Below are 17,576 nucleotides of genomic sequence, written 5' to 3'. Positions count from 1 at the left end.
TACTTATTTACACAAGTAAACTTGTATCAAAATCTATACAAGTCAAAGTCTAAGTCAAAATCCGTACGACAATAAACAGTTTTGAGCAAATTTCAAAACGTCCGAAATCAGACAATGATTGTTTTTTTAGGCAAATGATTGATTTATTTATGATACGGCGGATACACAACACATGTAACACAAATAAGTCTCAAATACATACATTTATGTACCGTACATGAAAACAAATTGAACGAATACTGAAATTATAGCCAACAGGTATAGAATTATTATACAGACAACACAAAAGTGAATTTAATTGCTTTCTCACATATAAATAAAAATAATCGTTCAGAAATCTTAAAATTCATGCGAAATTACATCTAACTAAAGAAAAGTACCTATGCATTCATATGACTTTCGTGAGACATGTGATCTCCCGAAATATAAATTATAAAAAATGTGACATTTTCTGTACATAATATTAGTGTGAACAACTTATAACCCTCAGTGAGTGATTTCCATAACATATGATTTATTTCAGACTTTGTATTTTTAATGAATTTTTCATCTGACGTAATTTCAAACTAATATCATATTCGGTGAAAACATTGAACTATATGAACAATACCATATTGTTTGTTGAAGAGTTATTCATACAGTAATTATACAGCCAAATACCAGCCAATATACCAGTCAAATGGTCGTTTTTCAGGAAACAGCCCCGAAAGAATTTTTCTCGACGGTTCTATATGTATTTTGGGGCGCTGAATTCGAATCTGGAATTTGCTGACACGCCAGAGGGCGGCTTCACCCCCAAAACCCCCATAATTTGTTTTTTTTTCAATTTTCCCTTTTTATCTCGTAAACCTTGAGTTTCTCAAGAAAAATCAATTTTGACAAAATTAAAGAGAATAAAATTTTCAATGAATTGAGTGCTCGCACAGGATTCCACCATTTTTGGTTCCGGAGCTACGAATTTTCAAAAAAAGGGTATTTTTCAAGGGGTTTTCAAAATTATGCAAACCTACCACTTCTACCCTATACAACTTGGATATTTTTCTAGTATAGATAAAAAACCACACATCACGTGAAAGAACAATTCATTATGAACAGGATTCCTTAGGAATTTTCGAATTTAGTAGTGGGGGGAGGGGGAATACACCCCAAAAATAGAAAATCATGTCCTACAGCCAATATACAAATTTTTCATTATAATACCTTTTCAAGGCCTTCCTAACAAAATAATACATATTTCGGCTGAAATCATCTCATGAGGGTTATTTTCTATGAGAATCACCTGTTAGAAACATTTAATTTCAGTATTTCGTAGTGGGGGGGGGTAAGTCATAAGGATAGGTCAAGGATCAAAACTTTAAACACTTATAACTTTTGACAGAATGATCAGATCTCCTCGTACAACACCTCATTCTTCTCAGCTCGTCAAGGAGGTTCAAAATCATGTATCATAACTTAAATTTGATGAAAAAATAAAAAAATCCTCTTAGTGTATTTTAGCCCCTATTTAAATACACAGGAAAATGACCAATTTCTATATTCAAAACTGTGTATCTCGGTAACCCGAAATGAAAAAATATGGATCTTGGTCTTGATTTGAAGAGCAGAATCTCCTCTTTCATGTGAGGTACATGAATTTTGTAAAAATATAATCGTGAGGTAAGATAAGTTTGATTGAAAAAATCAAGAAATTTGCGATATTTTCCTCATCTTCACAGTCTTGACAGTTTTTCGATGATAAACAGTCATGCAAGATGGGTTTAAGCAACGTAGCTTATATAGCATGTAATTATATTCCATTTGAAACCAATCGCAACTTTCTACCCATAAACCCAATCGCCTTAAACCCATCTTGCATGACTGTTTATCATCGAGGAGGTTTTTGGGGGTTTTGGAGGTGAAGCCGCCCTCTTGCGTGTCAGCAAATTTCAGATTCGAATTCAGCGCCCTAGAATACATATAGAACCGTCGAGAGAAATTCTTTCGGGGCTGTTTCCTGAAAAACGACCATTTGACTGGACTATACTTAATTGAACCTCATACAGAAACGATGGGAATAGAGACATTGGATTATAGAAAATTTCCAACAAAAATAGTAGTTTCATGTTACAAAGAATCGCCACAAAACTGGAATATATTGAATAATAAAAATAAATATACAAAACTTGTAGTACCCTTTATTAAAACTTTGAAATATTTTAACGACTATGGAACATAGGTCATTTTCAAGTTAAAACATTCAACTTTAAAAGGACATTTTAACTTGAAAATGACCTATGGTCGAAACTAGTCGTTAAAATATTTTCAAGTTTTTAATAAAGGGTATTACAAGTTTTTTATATTGTTTTTATTAATTTGGACATAGTAGCCCATATAATTGAAGTGATTTTATTGTAGTGTATCTTTTGTTACTAAAAGTTACCAGAGTTCATCATACAAACTTCCCATAATTATTAGTCCTAGAATAATACAAATTAATTAGATAAAAACTGAATCTGTAACCTCAACAATTTGACTCAATATATAGCTATAAGGATCTCAATACAGTAGCAGAACTGTTTTGCATTTTATCATAGTAATATAGCTAACTAGAAATCTCCAAAATAATATTCAACTATGTTACCTAACTAATCGTAATACAGGAATAATGTAATTCTCGTCCTCAGCAAATCAAATATGACCATTATAATCAAATAATTTTCTTTTCTCCTCTCTAAAATCCGACCCAACTTAGCAAAATAACATTATTGTTGAACAAGATGACAAAATTTGAAATATAGTTCAATGCTTTTACCTGAATTCATATTATACTGGAATTACAACAGATGATAAAATTTACATTTAACACAAAAAATTGAAACGTTTACAGATCACATTCATTGCAAGTAGAATTTAACACAAGAGTCAAATAAAATATTGTTTTGGAAGGGAAATGGAACATTCACAATACATAAAAATTGAATACCAGTTTGTAATAGAAAAGATTTGAAATTAAATAAAATAAAGAATACTTTTGAAGTTGTGGCCGCGACATATCATGAACTAAGAAGATGCAATAAATTAACAGATATAATTGATAAAATATAATAAATGAAATGATAATAATTGCATTCACCACCAATATTTAATGATGTAGGCCTTTTATTTTAATGAAGTTCTATTTTAATGGAATGATTTGTTTAAAATCAATTGTAAATATGCAATGGCAATGTTTATAACATTAATATATTATTTTGAATGAATAAAATATTATTATGAGATATTATATGGAGAAATAAGTAGGATAAACGGAAAAATATGATACTAGTGAGCCTAACCCCCTCACCACTGGATAACTCGCTGGCGAACTAGAAATATTTTGATTTTGACAACTTTTTCCTGGCCCTGTTAAATCGTTATGTGTATATATTTACACACTTTGAATCTTTTCATAGACTGAATATTTTTCAGAACTAGCTTGAATGCTTTGATTGTTTATCATATCAGTAAGTTGATTGGATGGTTACATCATATTGAAAAAACTCCAAATTATACTCTTATGAGGAACTCCAAATTAAGTTCCAAAAATCAAAATTAAAATATTCTGAATAAACTGATAGATCTATAAATTATTGAAGTTGATAATAAAAAATTAATGCATTTATGAATATTGATATTCGTCCCAAATTACTTCAAACATTGTATATTTTAAGATCAAATAAATAAATCATTGGTTCTTAAATATGAATTCATTATGTTCATTGTATATAATCCAATAAATAACTTTGTCCAAAATTTTTTTAAACTGAAAATACGAAGATGTAATAAATATACGAGATAACCAAGAGATTTCATTCATTTGAAAGACGAATAGCTACCTAATATATACAGCTTTAATTCTTGATTTCATTCATGAAGCACAACTGCTCTTGCTTTCTGAATACCATCCAAGCTTTCTTTTCATTTTTCAAGTGGGCAATACTAGTTGAAAGTGATTCAAGTGTCTCTTATACAAGCATGCACAACTCAAACGCGATTTCTAAGACCCAAACGCGATTTCTAAGACCCAATTGTTTTAACTAGTGTGATTTCATAACCATAAAAGCGAACGATTCTCTAAAAAGTGCTTCCTCCCGTTTACGATCATGCACAAGTCCAATTCATATTGCTAGAGTGACAACTCTGATTTACCCCACTAGAGTGATTGGCAGCGCTTCCAACATCTACATAGCCCAATCCAGTAAGACGTCTTGAAATTGTACTACCTTATCTATGTGATAATCAATGACAATGAACTAATCAAACCTTTAAACTCATCTGAGGATCAAGAGCTAACGAGGATGATACATTACTTTCATCATGCTTCTCCACAACTGGTTGAGTTAGTCTCCGATCAGGATAAGTGATTGATGATTCAGTCTCTGCTTTAACGGGAGATGTGACGGGCTGTGTTAGATCAAGTAAAAATGGTATATTAAAGGTTTGTATATCGATGAGTATTAGATTATGAATAAAAGTTATTCATGAAGTGAGGGTAATTTAAAAAAAATGAAAACATATACCTTGACTTCAAGGTGTCGGTATAACTGAACTCAGTACCACAGATTTAAATTTTGAATGATTAGAAGAGAATGTTAAGACCTTTGATAAATTAGAATTGATTTAGTGAAATGATGGTGGATGAAAAATAAAGAAATTAACGACCATTCTGATCCCACAACAACCAATAAATTTGAGAAAATAAATAAGCTAAGTTTGTATGCTGGTAGAAGCCTATATTCTTCTCTAATATTTAACCATTTTTGAATACTATGACTGGAAATTTACTGAAATCTTGAGTTGACTTCGAATTCATATTGATGAATTCGTTTTTTGAACGAATCACTTCGATGTTTAGTTAGTTAGAACAATAAACTGGTACTATTGACAAAATTCGAAGTATAGATACAAAACCTACATTTTAATTAGCTTGAAGAATCAAACCTGGAAAAATCACTCCATTCATTGTAAGAAGGCTTTTCTTCTGTAAATATTTTAACAATTGCATTGAGATTTAGTTGGACGTGTAACACTAACTGAAAGAAAAATCCAATAATACACAGATGTGAAAAAAATTTCATTATTTTCTATGGGAAGATTATGTGCAACTACAGGCATACAAACTAATCTGAATTCTCAGAACAAACATTCTTTTGAAAATCCTGTTCAAACAACATCAAAAGGATTGGGATGGAAACATTTATACAGAGAACGTTCACAAGCATTATGAATAGATTAAAGCCCGTATCCAAAACAGTATCAAGTAAGTCAAGTCTCAGCTGAGAACTGGCTTGACGAAGTCTTCTTGACAAAAATCGAATTCAAAGGTGCTTATACTTGAGATTCTACCTGACCATTCATATTACTGAAACTATACTTAAAATATTTAATGTTTATGAAATAGACTAACATATGGAGCAAAACCTGAGTTAGTTTGCATACCTTGAATCATTTGTATTTTCAATGTCATATTGAATTATATTTTATTAATTTTGAACGTTTGAGTTCTATTATATGAGAGCAAACAAGCGTTGTATTATGATAATGCTTCAAGGATAGGTTTGTGTTATGCTCCACGTCGTATCACAATAATTTTTATTTGAGTTGACCCAGCAGACTCTTATCATTGTACTCATGTTATTTCTACAAACAAGAATTTTTCTTGCCATTCAAATATATTTTCAATTAATTGTAAATAATGGTGGATTAACATTTGGAAACTGCCGTAATATTAAGTAAGGTTTCAAGTTTACTTGATTTTGTAAGTACAGCTTTTGAATACCGATTTTAGTTCAAGTTGACTTACAGAAGTAAAACTTGATCAATAACGCTGTTTTGAATACGGCCCAAAAATTTAGAAACAAAATGAACAGAATACACAGAAATGCATGAACTTTCCAATTATAAACAAACAACTTTAAATTTCCAACTATTAAACGAGGGATAAGAATATGAGATGAACACGGATAGAAATCATATTAGAAATTGAAAAGAATGTCAGAAATACATTCATGCAGGATAAGAAAACGTGCCTGTTAGCTATTTCACATAGAACATTTAGAAATTGAACCACATACAATACAGAATGTTACATATAATAACGATATATATTGTTGTATAACCGTACCTCTAGTACTACATTCCAGGTTGTCTTGATGGAAACAAAATCAAAGTGTCAATGTTATTCCACTATTTAAGTATAGAAACATTTCACTATACTGTATACCTAGCTACAGGTTGTACATTATACAGGTATGTATAAGCGGCATCATAGCTCTGAATACTGTACAGTTATCTGTACTACAGAAGTTTTGATTAACAAATATGATAATTTTGATACATCATTCAAGTAGGATGAACAACACGATTATAAGACAGTATAATTAGATAAAAGACAAATTTATATGCCAAAAACGTATGACGGTCACAATAAATCAAATGACACTCATACATAGAAGCCGATCAGCATCCACATTTACAAAGTACGTGTATCGACATAAACACTTATACAGAATCGATCTCTTCACTTATAATAATTATATCTCTGTTTAAATACTTTTGGAGTGAAAATTGGACTAATATTTATAAAATTGAGAACAAACCCCTATTTTTGGAAACTATCATTAATCTAAATTCGCGAAAGGAACTGTTTTGAGCTTAGTCTATTGTCATCTCCTAATCATTGTAACTGGTGTTTTTTTAGAGGTATAGAACTTTATAAGTTGGCATGACTGTTTAAGATGGCGACCAATTTAACAGTTGTTTAATGATTTATCCTCAGTTTTGTTTAACAATTCATCCTGAATAAATTCAACCCTGAACAATGCTTGCAAAATTATTAATAGTTAATATTAATAGAAAAAAAATGGTTCTATGCGGAATACGTATCGCGCCCTACATCCATTTTATCGTCGACAAAATCTTCCATCAGATCAGTTAATTCGATTAACCATGGAACGTTCTCGCACCACGTTTACTCTTATTGATCCACAACTCGCATCCCCAGAGACGCCATACGGAGCATACAGAAGAAGTTATTGCTACTGTAGAGCGTATCATTGAGGAAGACCCGGATGAGTCCATCCGCCATCGAGCACTGGAATTGGATATGTTTCCATCCACTTGATGGAACATCACTAACTTCTTCATTCACAAATTGAACAACCATGATGTCCAGGAGCGGTGGTTCCAACAAGACGGCGCAACATGTCACACAGCTCGTGCCACAATCGATTTATTGAAAGACACGTTTAGTGACCGCCTAATTTTACGTTTTGGATCTGTTAATTGGTCTCCAAGATCTTGTGATTTAACACCGCTATAACACTTTCTGTGGGGCTATGTTAAGTCATTGGTGTATGTGGATAAGCCACAAACGCTTGACCATTTGGAATTGGCCGATATACAGACACAATACAGACCATATTGCCGATATACAGACACAATACAGACCATATTGCCGATATACAGACACAATACAGACCATATTGCCGATATACAGACACAATACAGACCATATTGCCGATATACAGACACAATACAGACCATATTGCCGATATACAGACACAATACAGACCATATTGCCGATATACAGACACAATACAGACCATATTGCCGATATACAGACACAATACAGACCATATTGCCGATATACAGACACAATACAGACCATATTGCCGATATACAGACACAATACAGACCATATTGCCGATATACAGACACAATACAGACCATATTGCCGATATACAGACACAAATGTTGGAAAAAGTCATAGAAAATTGGACGACTACATCCGAGCCAGCCGTGGAAGTCATATGCCAGAAATCATATTCAAAATGTAATGCCACAAGACATTGTTGTTTATGGAAATTTAAAGTTCTATACCTCTAAAAAACACCTGTTAAATGACTTGGGCTTTAAATTAAATGAACGGAATGGAATATTCTCTCAAGTGAAATGAAAGAGAAATACTGTAGATAATGAGAAATATGTTTTCTTGATTCTGGATCTTGGATAATGCACACATGAAAAAATGCAGTTTAATTAAAACATAGTTTTAATAAATATTACCTCGTATCGGTGATAGTAGGTAGTAGTATTTAGAACGGGGCTGGGGTGGTTGTAGTTCCTGAAAATATAATATTTTTCAATTAAGAATTTCATTTAGGCTAAACATTTGTTTATAATCAAGTAATAGTTATTTGTGCAACTAGTGCACAAAGTGACAGTTTGCTGCACCGAAAGAAACGTATGCGCACGAGCCGTAGGCGAGGGCAGAATGGTTTCTTGAGTGCAGCAGAGGAACTTTGCTCACGTATTTCACATTAAATTTTTCCTACAGTTACCATTGAATATGAGAAGTGGTTGATTATAGGTAAAATGATGGCTGAAATCCATCGAATGTTTGTCTTCATCATTTTGTTATTAATAACAACTTTAATTTATTACTTATAACTTTATTTATAACTTGATAATCCAATTTAAAATTAATAATAGATAATTTATTCAAATTAAGAATTAAATTAATCCAATCAATTTGAAAATTTGAATAATTTTGGGAAAAATCTTAATTTCTAAATTTTTCAACCAATTAATTTATGAATGAAAAAATATTATTTGAAATAATGAATAATTAATTACATTCAAAATGTATAATTTAATGAGTTCTAATTTTTATTTATTTGAAAATCAGAAAAAATATAGATAGAACAAATTTGCATTCAAAATACACGCCAACAATGTCAACAGCTGATTGGGATGGCTGCAAGATAATACGCAAAGTATCAAGAGTACGCAAAGTGATTCTTTTCGTTCTATAATCAGTGCAGGAATGGTCACTTTTCAAGGTAACTGTAGGAAAAACATATTTTATAATGAAACACAAATATGTAGTAGTCAACTAGCATAATTGTTTTGTTTGAGTTTTCATATGAATGCATATCACTAAACCTCACCAGACACTGTCATAGTATTGAAATATATTTCAGTCATTAACCTTCTTAATGTGTGTTTTTTTAAAAGAAAGATCATTGAATATTCAAATTTGATTTTTTGTGTAGTTGAGAAGTTGACATTGAGGTAATTATTCATATTGAATGAAAAAGACTAAGAAATTGTCAAAAACCACAGATTTATTGATACTTACAAAGACCGGTTTCGGTTATTACACCATTGTCAATCTCTGATAAACTAAAACTAAATACAAGAGCAGCAGAATTTATACTAGTAGGCGAGTACTGCTATTGGTCAAGGGCATGAACGCCTGCCATTGGCCCAGCTAGACAGTTTCCTCCCACTCAACGGTGTGACAAAATGGCGGCTTAAGCAACAGAATCGCCATGATAAAAAAAAATTTACTTTCAGTACAAAATAAGAACATAGAAAACAAGTGTGAAAGATAATAAAACAAAATATGTAAATGGAAAAACTATTGACTAATGTATGCTTACAATTTTATGATAAAACTAAATTTGCAGTGTTGTTTGGTTGAAATGAATCTGGTCATTTAAATTATACTGGGAATTTTCCTTAATTACTCTTGTTATTTCTAAAGCCTCTAGAATATTCAAAGATCTGCCTTTTTCATTCACATGCAGAAACTCAACATTCTCCTTAACTGTGAACTTGTGATTATTTGTTATCAAATGTTCTGCAAAGTTAGATTCCCCATTTTGTGTATTCCAATCTCTGATGTGTTCTTTAATTCTACTTTTGAAACTTCTACCAGTTTGACCCACATAACGAGCATTACAATCACCATACTTAAGTTTGTACACCCCACTTTTATCCCAAATATCAATTTTGTCTTTACTCCAGCTAAATAGACTATTTGAAATCGTTTTGGTCTTGAAAGCAACATGAAATCCATTCCTCTTCAATCCCTACCTATCTTATCAGATACAAGGCCTGAATATGGGATTTTTATCCGTCTTCTCCTCACAGTTTGAGCCTACAAAGCTAGAATTTATTGAAATTTGTCTATTAATTTTACTCACTAATCTGTCCACCATACTTCTTCATACCCATTTGTGACAGCTATCTGTTTAATTTTAGTGATCTCAATATGAAAATCATGATGGCTCATAGGTATTGTTAGTGCTCTATAGACCATGCTATTGAAAGCAGCAAGTCTGTGAGAAATAGGATGACAAGAATGAAGAGGAATGATAACATCAGTATGGGTTGGTTTTCTGAAAATAGAAAACTTGTGAAAACCAGTGCTATGATCTATTCTTGAATCTAGAAAATTCAATACACAATCCTGTTCTAAACTTAATCTTAAAAAAAATATATTTTATCTTATTTTTCCGGCCGGGTTGATCTAATGTTAACGAGCATTACAAACTTCGGTCTTCTAGTAGCGCCTTGTTCGTGCGTTCGAATCCAGCCGATGGCATGGACGTTTGATCATCTCATCGATTCAGCAACGAATGTGTATGATTTTTCAATTACTCTGTGTATGACACTTTCTATGCACAAGCATGAAGCTCATGTGGACATCATCCGCAATAGAAGAAAAATGATTAAAACAAAAAATAAATAAGAATATCTTGAGTTATCATTTGAAGAGATGCCATATAAGTTTATAATCTAACATGAATTTCTTTTTTTTCTCAAATGCATTTTAAGTTATCTTGAAAGAGATATGTAATTCAAATATTTTATAATTACCTAAATATTTAATAATTATTATATACAAATATTAGTAAAATACAATAATACTGACATAGGTTGCTCAGGGATGTGCATATTGTCCTGGCTTTCTGAATCATAATATTCGTTCTCCATATCATGTGAAGTTACCGTTGCTGGGGCTGGAGGCCTGGAATGCCTGCGGCTAGGTCCGGGCTAGAATACAAATAATACATTAAAATATTGCATTCAGCAACAAAGATGTATTACAATATGTTTACAAATGAATTTGAAAACTAAACATCAATATTATTTTCATTTCCTGAGTTGATCGTTTACTCATTTTCATTTAATTTGTTTATTTCCATATCATTTGAAAATAAGCCACATGAGTTTATCATCTTATGCTCATCTATATAACATCACACACCCATTTTTACATATATGACCCACGATTACAGAACTTGTAACAATGTATCAGGAGATAGAAAAATTGTATAAAAATTAGCTAGATGATATGCAAAAGATGAAAGAAAATATTAAATACATGTATCATACACATTCATTATACATTATAAAAACACAAATAAAGGCTTCGAAAAGATAATTTTCAACATAAATTTTCTCATAGGAAGAGACTCGTAATCAATACTGAATAAAACGACTTCACATTTCACAGCTAATTTATCACTGGACATTTTTGAGAAACAATGTTCGGTTGCTGCACCATCATAAATCTCTGATAAACTCTATAGAAATACCAAGTTTACCAGATATTGATAATTATGTTACAACTGAAAGTAGTTTTTCAAAAATTTACATCAAGTGGTTTAGACAATTGATTTGTTTTATTCAATATGGATATCTATAGTGAGATCCATGTTATAATGAAACTGCAGAAAGATACAATAGCATCGATTCTCTGCCTTGCCACTGCCTTCTATAGAGGATAGCTGATACCAGTATATCTGATGTAAAATTAACTGTTCATTATTGTTTAAAATGATCAATTATATTTTATTCGTCAACAAAATATATTTTTCTATGATTAAATAATAAATTTTCATAATTGAGTATCAAAATTTTGTTGATTAATTATAATTCTGCACTGTTGAAAAACGATATGGCAACGTTGCGGAGCTAGAAAAGGATAGCGCTATCTGCTTTGCTGAATGATAGGCAAGGATATAGCAACACCAATGTTGATCAAATACAGCCGTCATAACGAGGACCTCACTTTATCACGACATCACTTTTACTACAACACAGAGAATCAAAACGAAAAAAATATTATGGAAGCTCATATTTATGTGCGTCTTGGTCTTTTCAAACTTGTTAGAATCTCGTTTTCTGATACTTGATAGTAATTGAAGTTTATTACAGTATTATGAGTTACATATACTGTGCATGTGCAAGTAGAGTATATCAATGTATAAATATAAGCGCCCGCTTATAATCTGAACATCATAAAATACTATTCTAGATCATCCATTATACTATTTCATCATCTACTATTTATATTTCCAACTGCAATTTAAATGTAACACACCCATGACATGCTGTGTTCATCAATTGAGTTCACACGCAGGAGTAGGACAGTGATTAGAATGCCATTAACTCATCTTGACATGTATTTTTTTCATTCGACCGTTTTGATCTCCAGAGTGTATTTTTTTTTTTGAAATCCCATCAAATGATTTCAGTTGTGAATTCAGACATGCACAAAACATTTTTGACCAAAAAATTTCGAAAAACCACAATTAATGTAAACAAAGAATTATCATTCACTATAAAGTTTTTCTCACAATACGAACCAAACTATAACTTGAACGGCGTTGACTAATTTATATGATTAAATGTTGGGATGAACACGAAGACTGGGTAAATCATGCAGACAACACACATAAATCAAATTAACACACGTGCATTAATATTGAAATAATCTGATGTGATTCTTGTTTTATTTCCAAACACGTATACTTCTCACCTGATTCATGCTAAAATCCTCTATCTCCTCTGTAGCATATTCCTCCTGTGATGAGACAACATATCACATCATATACTAGGTAAGTGGTAAGTATCAATGTATCATACAGCTTCAGCAGAAGACCAAGTACAACAGTATTAAACCAAGTGGTAATTGTAAGTAAAGCTGAAGTCCATGTTATACGAGCGCTAATGCCGCGGCGTTGACGCAGCGTTTTTAGCGTCGCGTTAACTGGGTAATGGTACTTCCATAGTGGATGCTAACAACGCTGTGTATAATTTGGTATAGCGTTGCCAACGCCGCGTTATCGCCGCGGCATTAGCGCTCGTATAACATGGGCCTGAGAGTGTACTGAACAGACTTGAAGAGTCTAGGAGTTTAGGACTTGAGGTTCTCACAATGATGCAAAGGTAGAAAATGTATTAAGTTGATAGGGTGCTTGAAAAATTGTTTGTATATTTTCTTTAGTGCCAGAATGGATATTTATCATCATTCGGATTGCTAATCACCAACAAATGATTCCATTCTCATTACCCAAGAATAGTGTATAGAAAAATTATAATATACTATCCTATATAATATGCTATATAACTATCCTTGCTCATTACCTAGCTACATACGAGTAAGAACCTTTACTACAACCCTTATACCATGAATGCAATAAGGACATAACAATTTATTAAATTAAGCAGTCGCGAATTGGATCCCATTAAAAAACCTAAATTTCTAATTACTCTTTAAATTCGTGCAATTTTTAGTTGAGGAAAGCAGTCTGCTATGGTCTATTAACAAAATATAAAATAGTGAACTGTATCTCAACGAATTAAAATGAGCATATTAGTTTTATGGGTGGATATATGATTAATATTATTGATAGCATGCCTTTTTATACCAAATTGAACATACAAGGTTATCTTTAGAGTTTATTATGTTGATTCCATCCATAAGCATTCATTCATTCTCTAAATACACTCCACTAATAAGAAGGGATGGTCGCAGTTCCTCTGGATTTCAGTTCATCCTGATGAAATTGGATAGACATAACCTGAAAGGTTCTGTTTAATTATGTTTTGAGAGTAAAAGGGTAGGTTAGGGAGATTAGGGTTTTGCATTTAAAATGGTAATATGTTGGTATTATTCAAAATGCTTTGATAAGTTTAGATAATAACACAATGAACGAAAACAGGATGAACTGAAATACAGAATGAAATGAATGTCACCCAATAAAACTTTGTCTAAATATCATTTATCCAAGAGTAAAGACTTATACATTCATAAATTTATAATAAAATGGATTTAAATTATTTTTATTAGATTCTACATTATTGTATAGTGATACTGAAATAGCTTGGGTATTGTGGCTATTTATAGCAGTGGGTATTTGAGCTAGTTGGCCTATCCTCTACAGCAGGGGGGCTCAAACCTTTCTACGTCAACCCCCACCCACTACACTTGAATTGATATCATGCCCACTTCTTTTACAACAATCCTGTGAGGTCTAAAATATCAGAGCCAAGCAGAAAATCTTCCTAGATTTCAATCATATTTTGTCAGAATACCGTCTCAAAAGAGTAATGTGATTGGTCTAGATTATTTTTCTCAACATTTTAATTTTTGAATTCCTATTTCTTCGACCTATTATGTATTGATGTAGGCTAGCCCTACGTGGATATCATGTGAGCACGGTTGTCAAGGTGACTGTTTTAGCAACGAACGTTTACAAGTAAATAACTAGTTGAAGTTAGAGTTTTATGAAGAGTTTTGATAAGAGATGTTAGAAGATGATGTTTTATTTTATTTTTATCTTGTTCATAGATGTAAACTTTTAATGAATAAAGTGTCAATTACAAAAGCACATTTACAACAGTATATTACGTTCAATTATGGAGTTTGATAAATCACAATTTGTTTTTATAATGCTATAAATCAGAAATCATTCAATATTTCTTCAACTTTACTTTGTATGCTCACCCCTCATGTTCCTTTAAATCATCCCCTTGAAAACTATAGCTCCCCAACTACAGTATCCCAAGTAATGTGAATTGTACTATACTAATTACTATCCTTGTCTAATAATAATGAATCCGTTTGTTGAAAAAATCTTTATTTGAATTATCTAATATTTTTTAAATGAAGTATAGTTCATAGAAACTTACTATACTATAGTATAGTGATAAAATTGGGGAGAGAAACAGTTTTGGGTTTATCCTGTTGATTCTCTCCCAATCATTAATTTGATGTTGTAATTGTGGAACGAATGAATAAATACTTTTAAAAGACACCATGAAGTTTTGAAACGTTACACTGACTTGTGTATTAATATAACTCCTGTAGCCTCATTTATGTGTGTTATTATGAAAACATTTTTTATAACACAAAGAATAATTAAAGTAGTTATTTAAATACCATATTTTACGTAGAACTATTGTAAAAATCAAGGATTTCACCTGATTATCTGCCTTGTTACTTCACTGAGAAGAATCGGGTTTAATTCGGAAATTGACAGCCACACTATCAGATCAATCATAAATCTATGATAAGAAACCTTTTAAAATGTTCACTTCACAATAAAAAAGACAGTTACTTTAATGAATCCCCGACAAGTTTTCTCAAGTAACCGTTCAATGACTTATACATCCTCTATGAAACGTTTAGTTTTGGCACTATGAAACTTTGACCTTTTTTTACAAAAATGTACAAACAAGAAGTAGGCCTATTTATTGAGTCTATTTACAGTATAGTAAATTCTGTATTGCTATGTCAGATCTCTATTTCAATTACTTTTGATTTCAGAAGGAAATTAATATTTTTATACATTGAATCTATTATAAAATAGAATGCATGACAAGAAAAAATCATTAAGATACTTGAGGTAAAATGTGTAACAAAATTTATCAACATTTGATCCAATTCCAAGTAAAAAAATAAAGTTTAGTTAAATTAAGTAGTAACTGTTTCAAAAACTGAACTCACATGAAATGTATAGTATAAAATCACATGATATGATGATGCATCACAATCTGCATCTATTTTTATAACAAAGCTGCAACGGATTAAAACCTTGACAATTGCGCTAGCATAACAAGTCTATAGTGTACTAGTCTGTTACGGGGTAAATCTAACTAGCAGTCAGATTACTCATAATAATTTATTTGAGATCAACAGAATAGAATATTCGTTCATATAACACAATAAACCCAGCTGCAGTTTTTACATAGCGTAGCCTACTAAAAAACTTCATTTTGATAAAATCATGCAAAACTACTCCAAATTGCAAAAAATGGTAAATTTTGGTAAGTTGTGATAACTGCGTTAAACGCATGCTTCTTTGATGTACAGCATAGAAGTGGTTCCACGTTTATGAGAAACTGAAGACTCCTCTTTTAGACACAAATCGTAGGTGTTGACAGTTATGCAATTTCCAAAACTCAACCTATGAACTAATTGATTATTCAATTCAAGATAAACCAATTTTATGCTTTAACACACCTTTTCATAGTAGAGGTATTTTTGTAGTAGACTAGTTTAATAATAAGTTATAAAAACTATAGTCTGTGTAAAATAAGTTGTGACTTGGCCCTCCATCCGAAAAAATTACAAGGTTGCCAATTCGTGTAAAATTTCAACTTTCTCAAATTTCCAATTCAAGGTCAGAATTGGATGAAGAACATCATCCCCGATATCCTAGTAGTGCTAAAAAGGTTTCAGGGTTGAAGGATTAGAAGGAAATTTAACTTTTATGATAAAATTGGAAACATCGCGAAGGTTTGTTTTTCTTTTGAATATCACTTCTCTCAGAATCATGGGGCCTCGTAATGCGAAAGTTGCAATTTCACACGATTTGGCAACCCTGTAATTTCTTCGGATGGAGGGCCAAGTCTCAACTTATTTTACACAGACTATAGGTCGACTATTAGTTTCTTTATGCAAGTTTAGATAGTGGTGAAAATTTATTTTCATTAACTCAATAATCAAGATGCATCTATATTTCCAGAAATTGATTGAAAACCATTGAAAAGGGATAGTTCTCACCTCAGGGGACATCATGACTTCCTCCTCCGGGTGGACCAAGTCCCGACCCTTATGAAGCGCCTCTTCTAATTCCTCTGGATCAACTGGTACGTTGTCAAGCTTCTTCAAATTCGGCAATGTTCTTATAACAGTTAAACGATACCTACAAAAAACCACCAAGAAATTGTTAATGGAATACAGTTGTAACGATGGTAGGATAAGTATGATAATATCATATTATAATATCATTTATATTATAAATATTGAGTTTGCTGTGAACATTCTAAAAGCCTCCACATAGGTCCATGATTTAGAAAGACGTTAGACAAGATTTTAATTTTTTATGAAAACACAAATAGTGAAACATTTTAATCATTTATCAAAGCACTTGTTTGAAGAGTTTGATTCGGTTAAAGTGTAGAACTTAGCTAAATCCAGAGCTCGGAAACCGGCCCTAAGAGTTTAATAAATTGGTGGTTATCAAAAGTATCTTATAGTAAAAATAAAATTTTTGTCATCAAATACATGAAGAGTGTAATGAAAAATACTCACCCATCACATTCAGTGCAGGGATTTTCGTCGAGCCACAAGTTGACAAGCTTAGGCAAATTCTGCAGATAGCAGACTTGATTGAGCTCTCTGATGTTATTCTTACGGACGAACAACTCTTGCAAGTTGCGACAGTACTGGAAATCACTCAAGCTGGCTATCTTGTTCACACTGTAACAATCAAAATTTAAACTTCGATTAATGAAGGATTTAATTATTTTTGACGAGATAAATCAATATTATTCATTAAACTATATTCCGTACAAAATTACTTTTGACTTGGAGGGACATGCGCAGCAGAGACAGGTAGGGACACAGCAGCGTGATGTTTCCGTTCTGAACCGGCCAGCGTTCAGAAGCTTCTCTAATTTCCAATTACTGT

At 31.9% G+C, this 17,576-nt stretch overlaps 1 protein-coding gene across 5 annotated transcripts in view; it reads right to left on the bottom strand.

Annotated features, from left to right (window-relative positions):
* Positions 1–17,576, bottom strand: part of LOC111044351 (uncharacterized protein F09G8.5) — a 66,815-nt gene that overhangs the window by 14,846 nt on the left and 34,393 nt on the right. The window contains exons 3-8 of one of the 5 annotated variants that reach the window (XM_039441824.1): positions 17,198–17,365; positions 16,667–16,808; positions 12,635–12,679; positions 10,742–10,863; positions 8,086–8,143; positions 4,282–4,422 (exon numbers count right to left, since the gene is read on the bottom strand). In XM_039441824.1, coding sequence (XP_039297758.1) covers positions 4,282–4,422; positions 8,086–8,143; positions 10,742–10,863; positions 12,635–12,679; positions 16,667–16,808; positions 17,198–17,365 — 676 coding nt within the window. Of the gene's footprint in view, positions 1–4,281; positions 4,423–6,142; positions 6,167–8,085; positions 8,144–10,741; positions 10,864–12,634; positions 12,680–16,666; positions 16,809–17,197; positions 17,366–17,576 lie in introns of all 5 variants that reach the window. The other 4 variants (XM_022329469.2, XM_022329470.2, XM_039441825.1 and 1 more) reach the window with 4 other exon arrangements.

The sequence above is a fragment of the Nilaparvata lugens genome, chromosome X (genome assembly GCF_014356525.2).
Source record: "Nilaparvata lugens isolate BPH chromosome X, ASM1435652v1, whole genome shotgun sequence".
Taxonomy (NCBI): Eukaryota; Metazoa; Arthropoda; class Insecta; order Hemiptera; family Delphacidae; genus Nilaparvata; species Nilaparvata lugens.
Note: the sequence above shows the minus strand (reverse complement) of the source record. Positions and strands in the feature narration are given on the sequence as shown.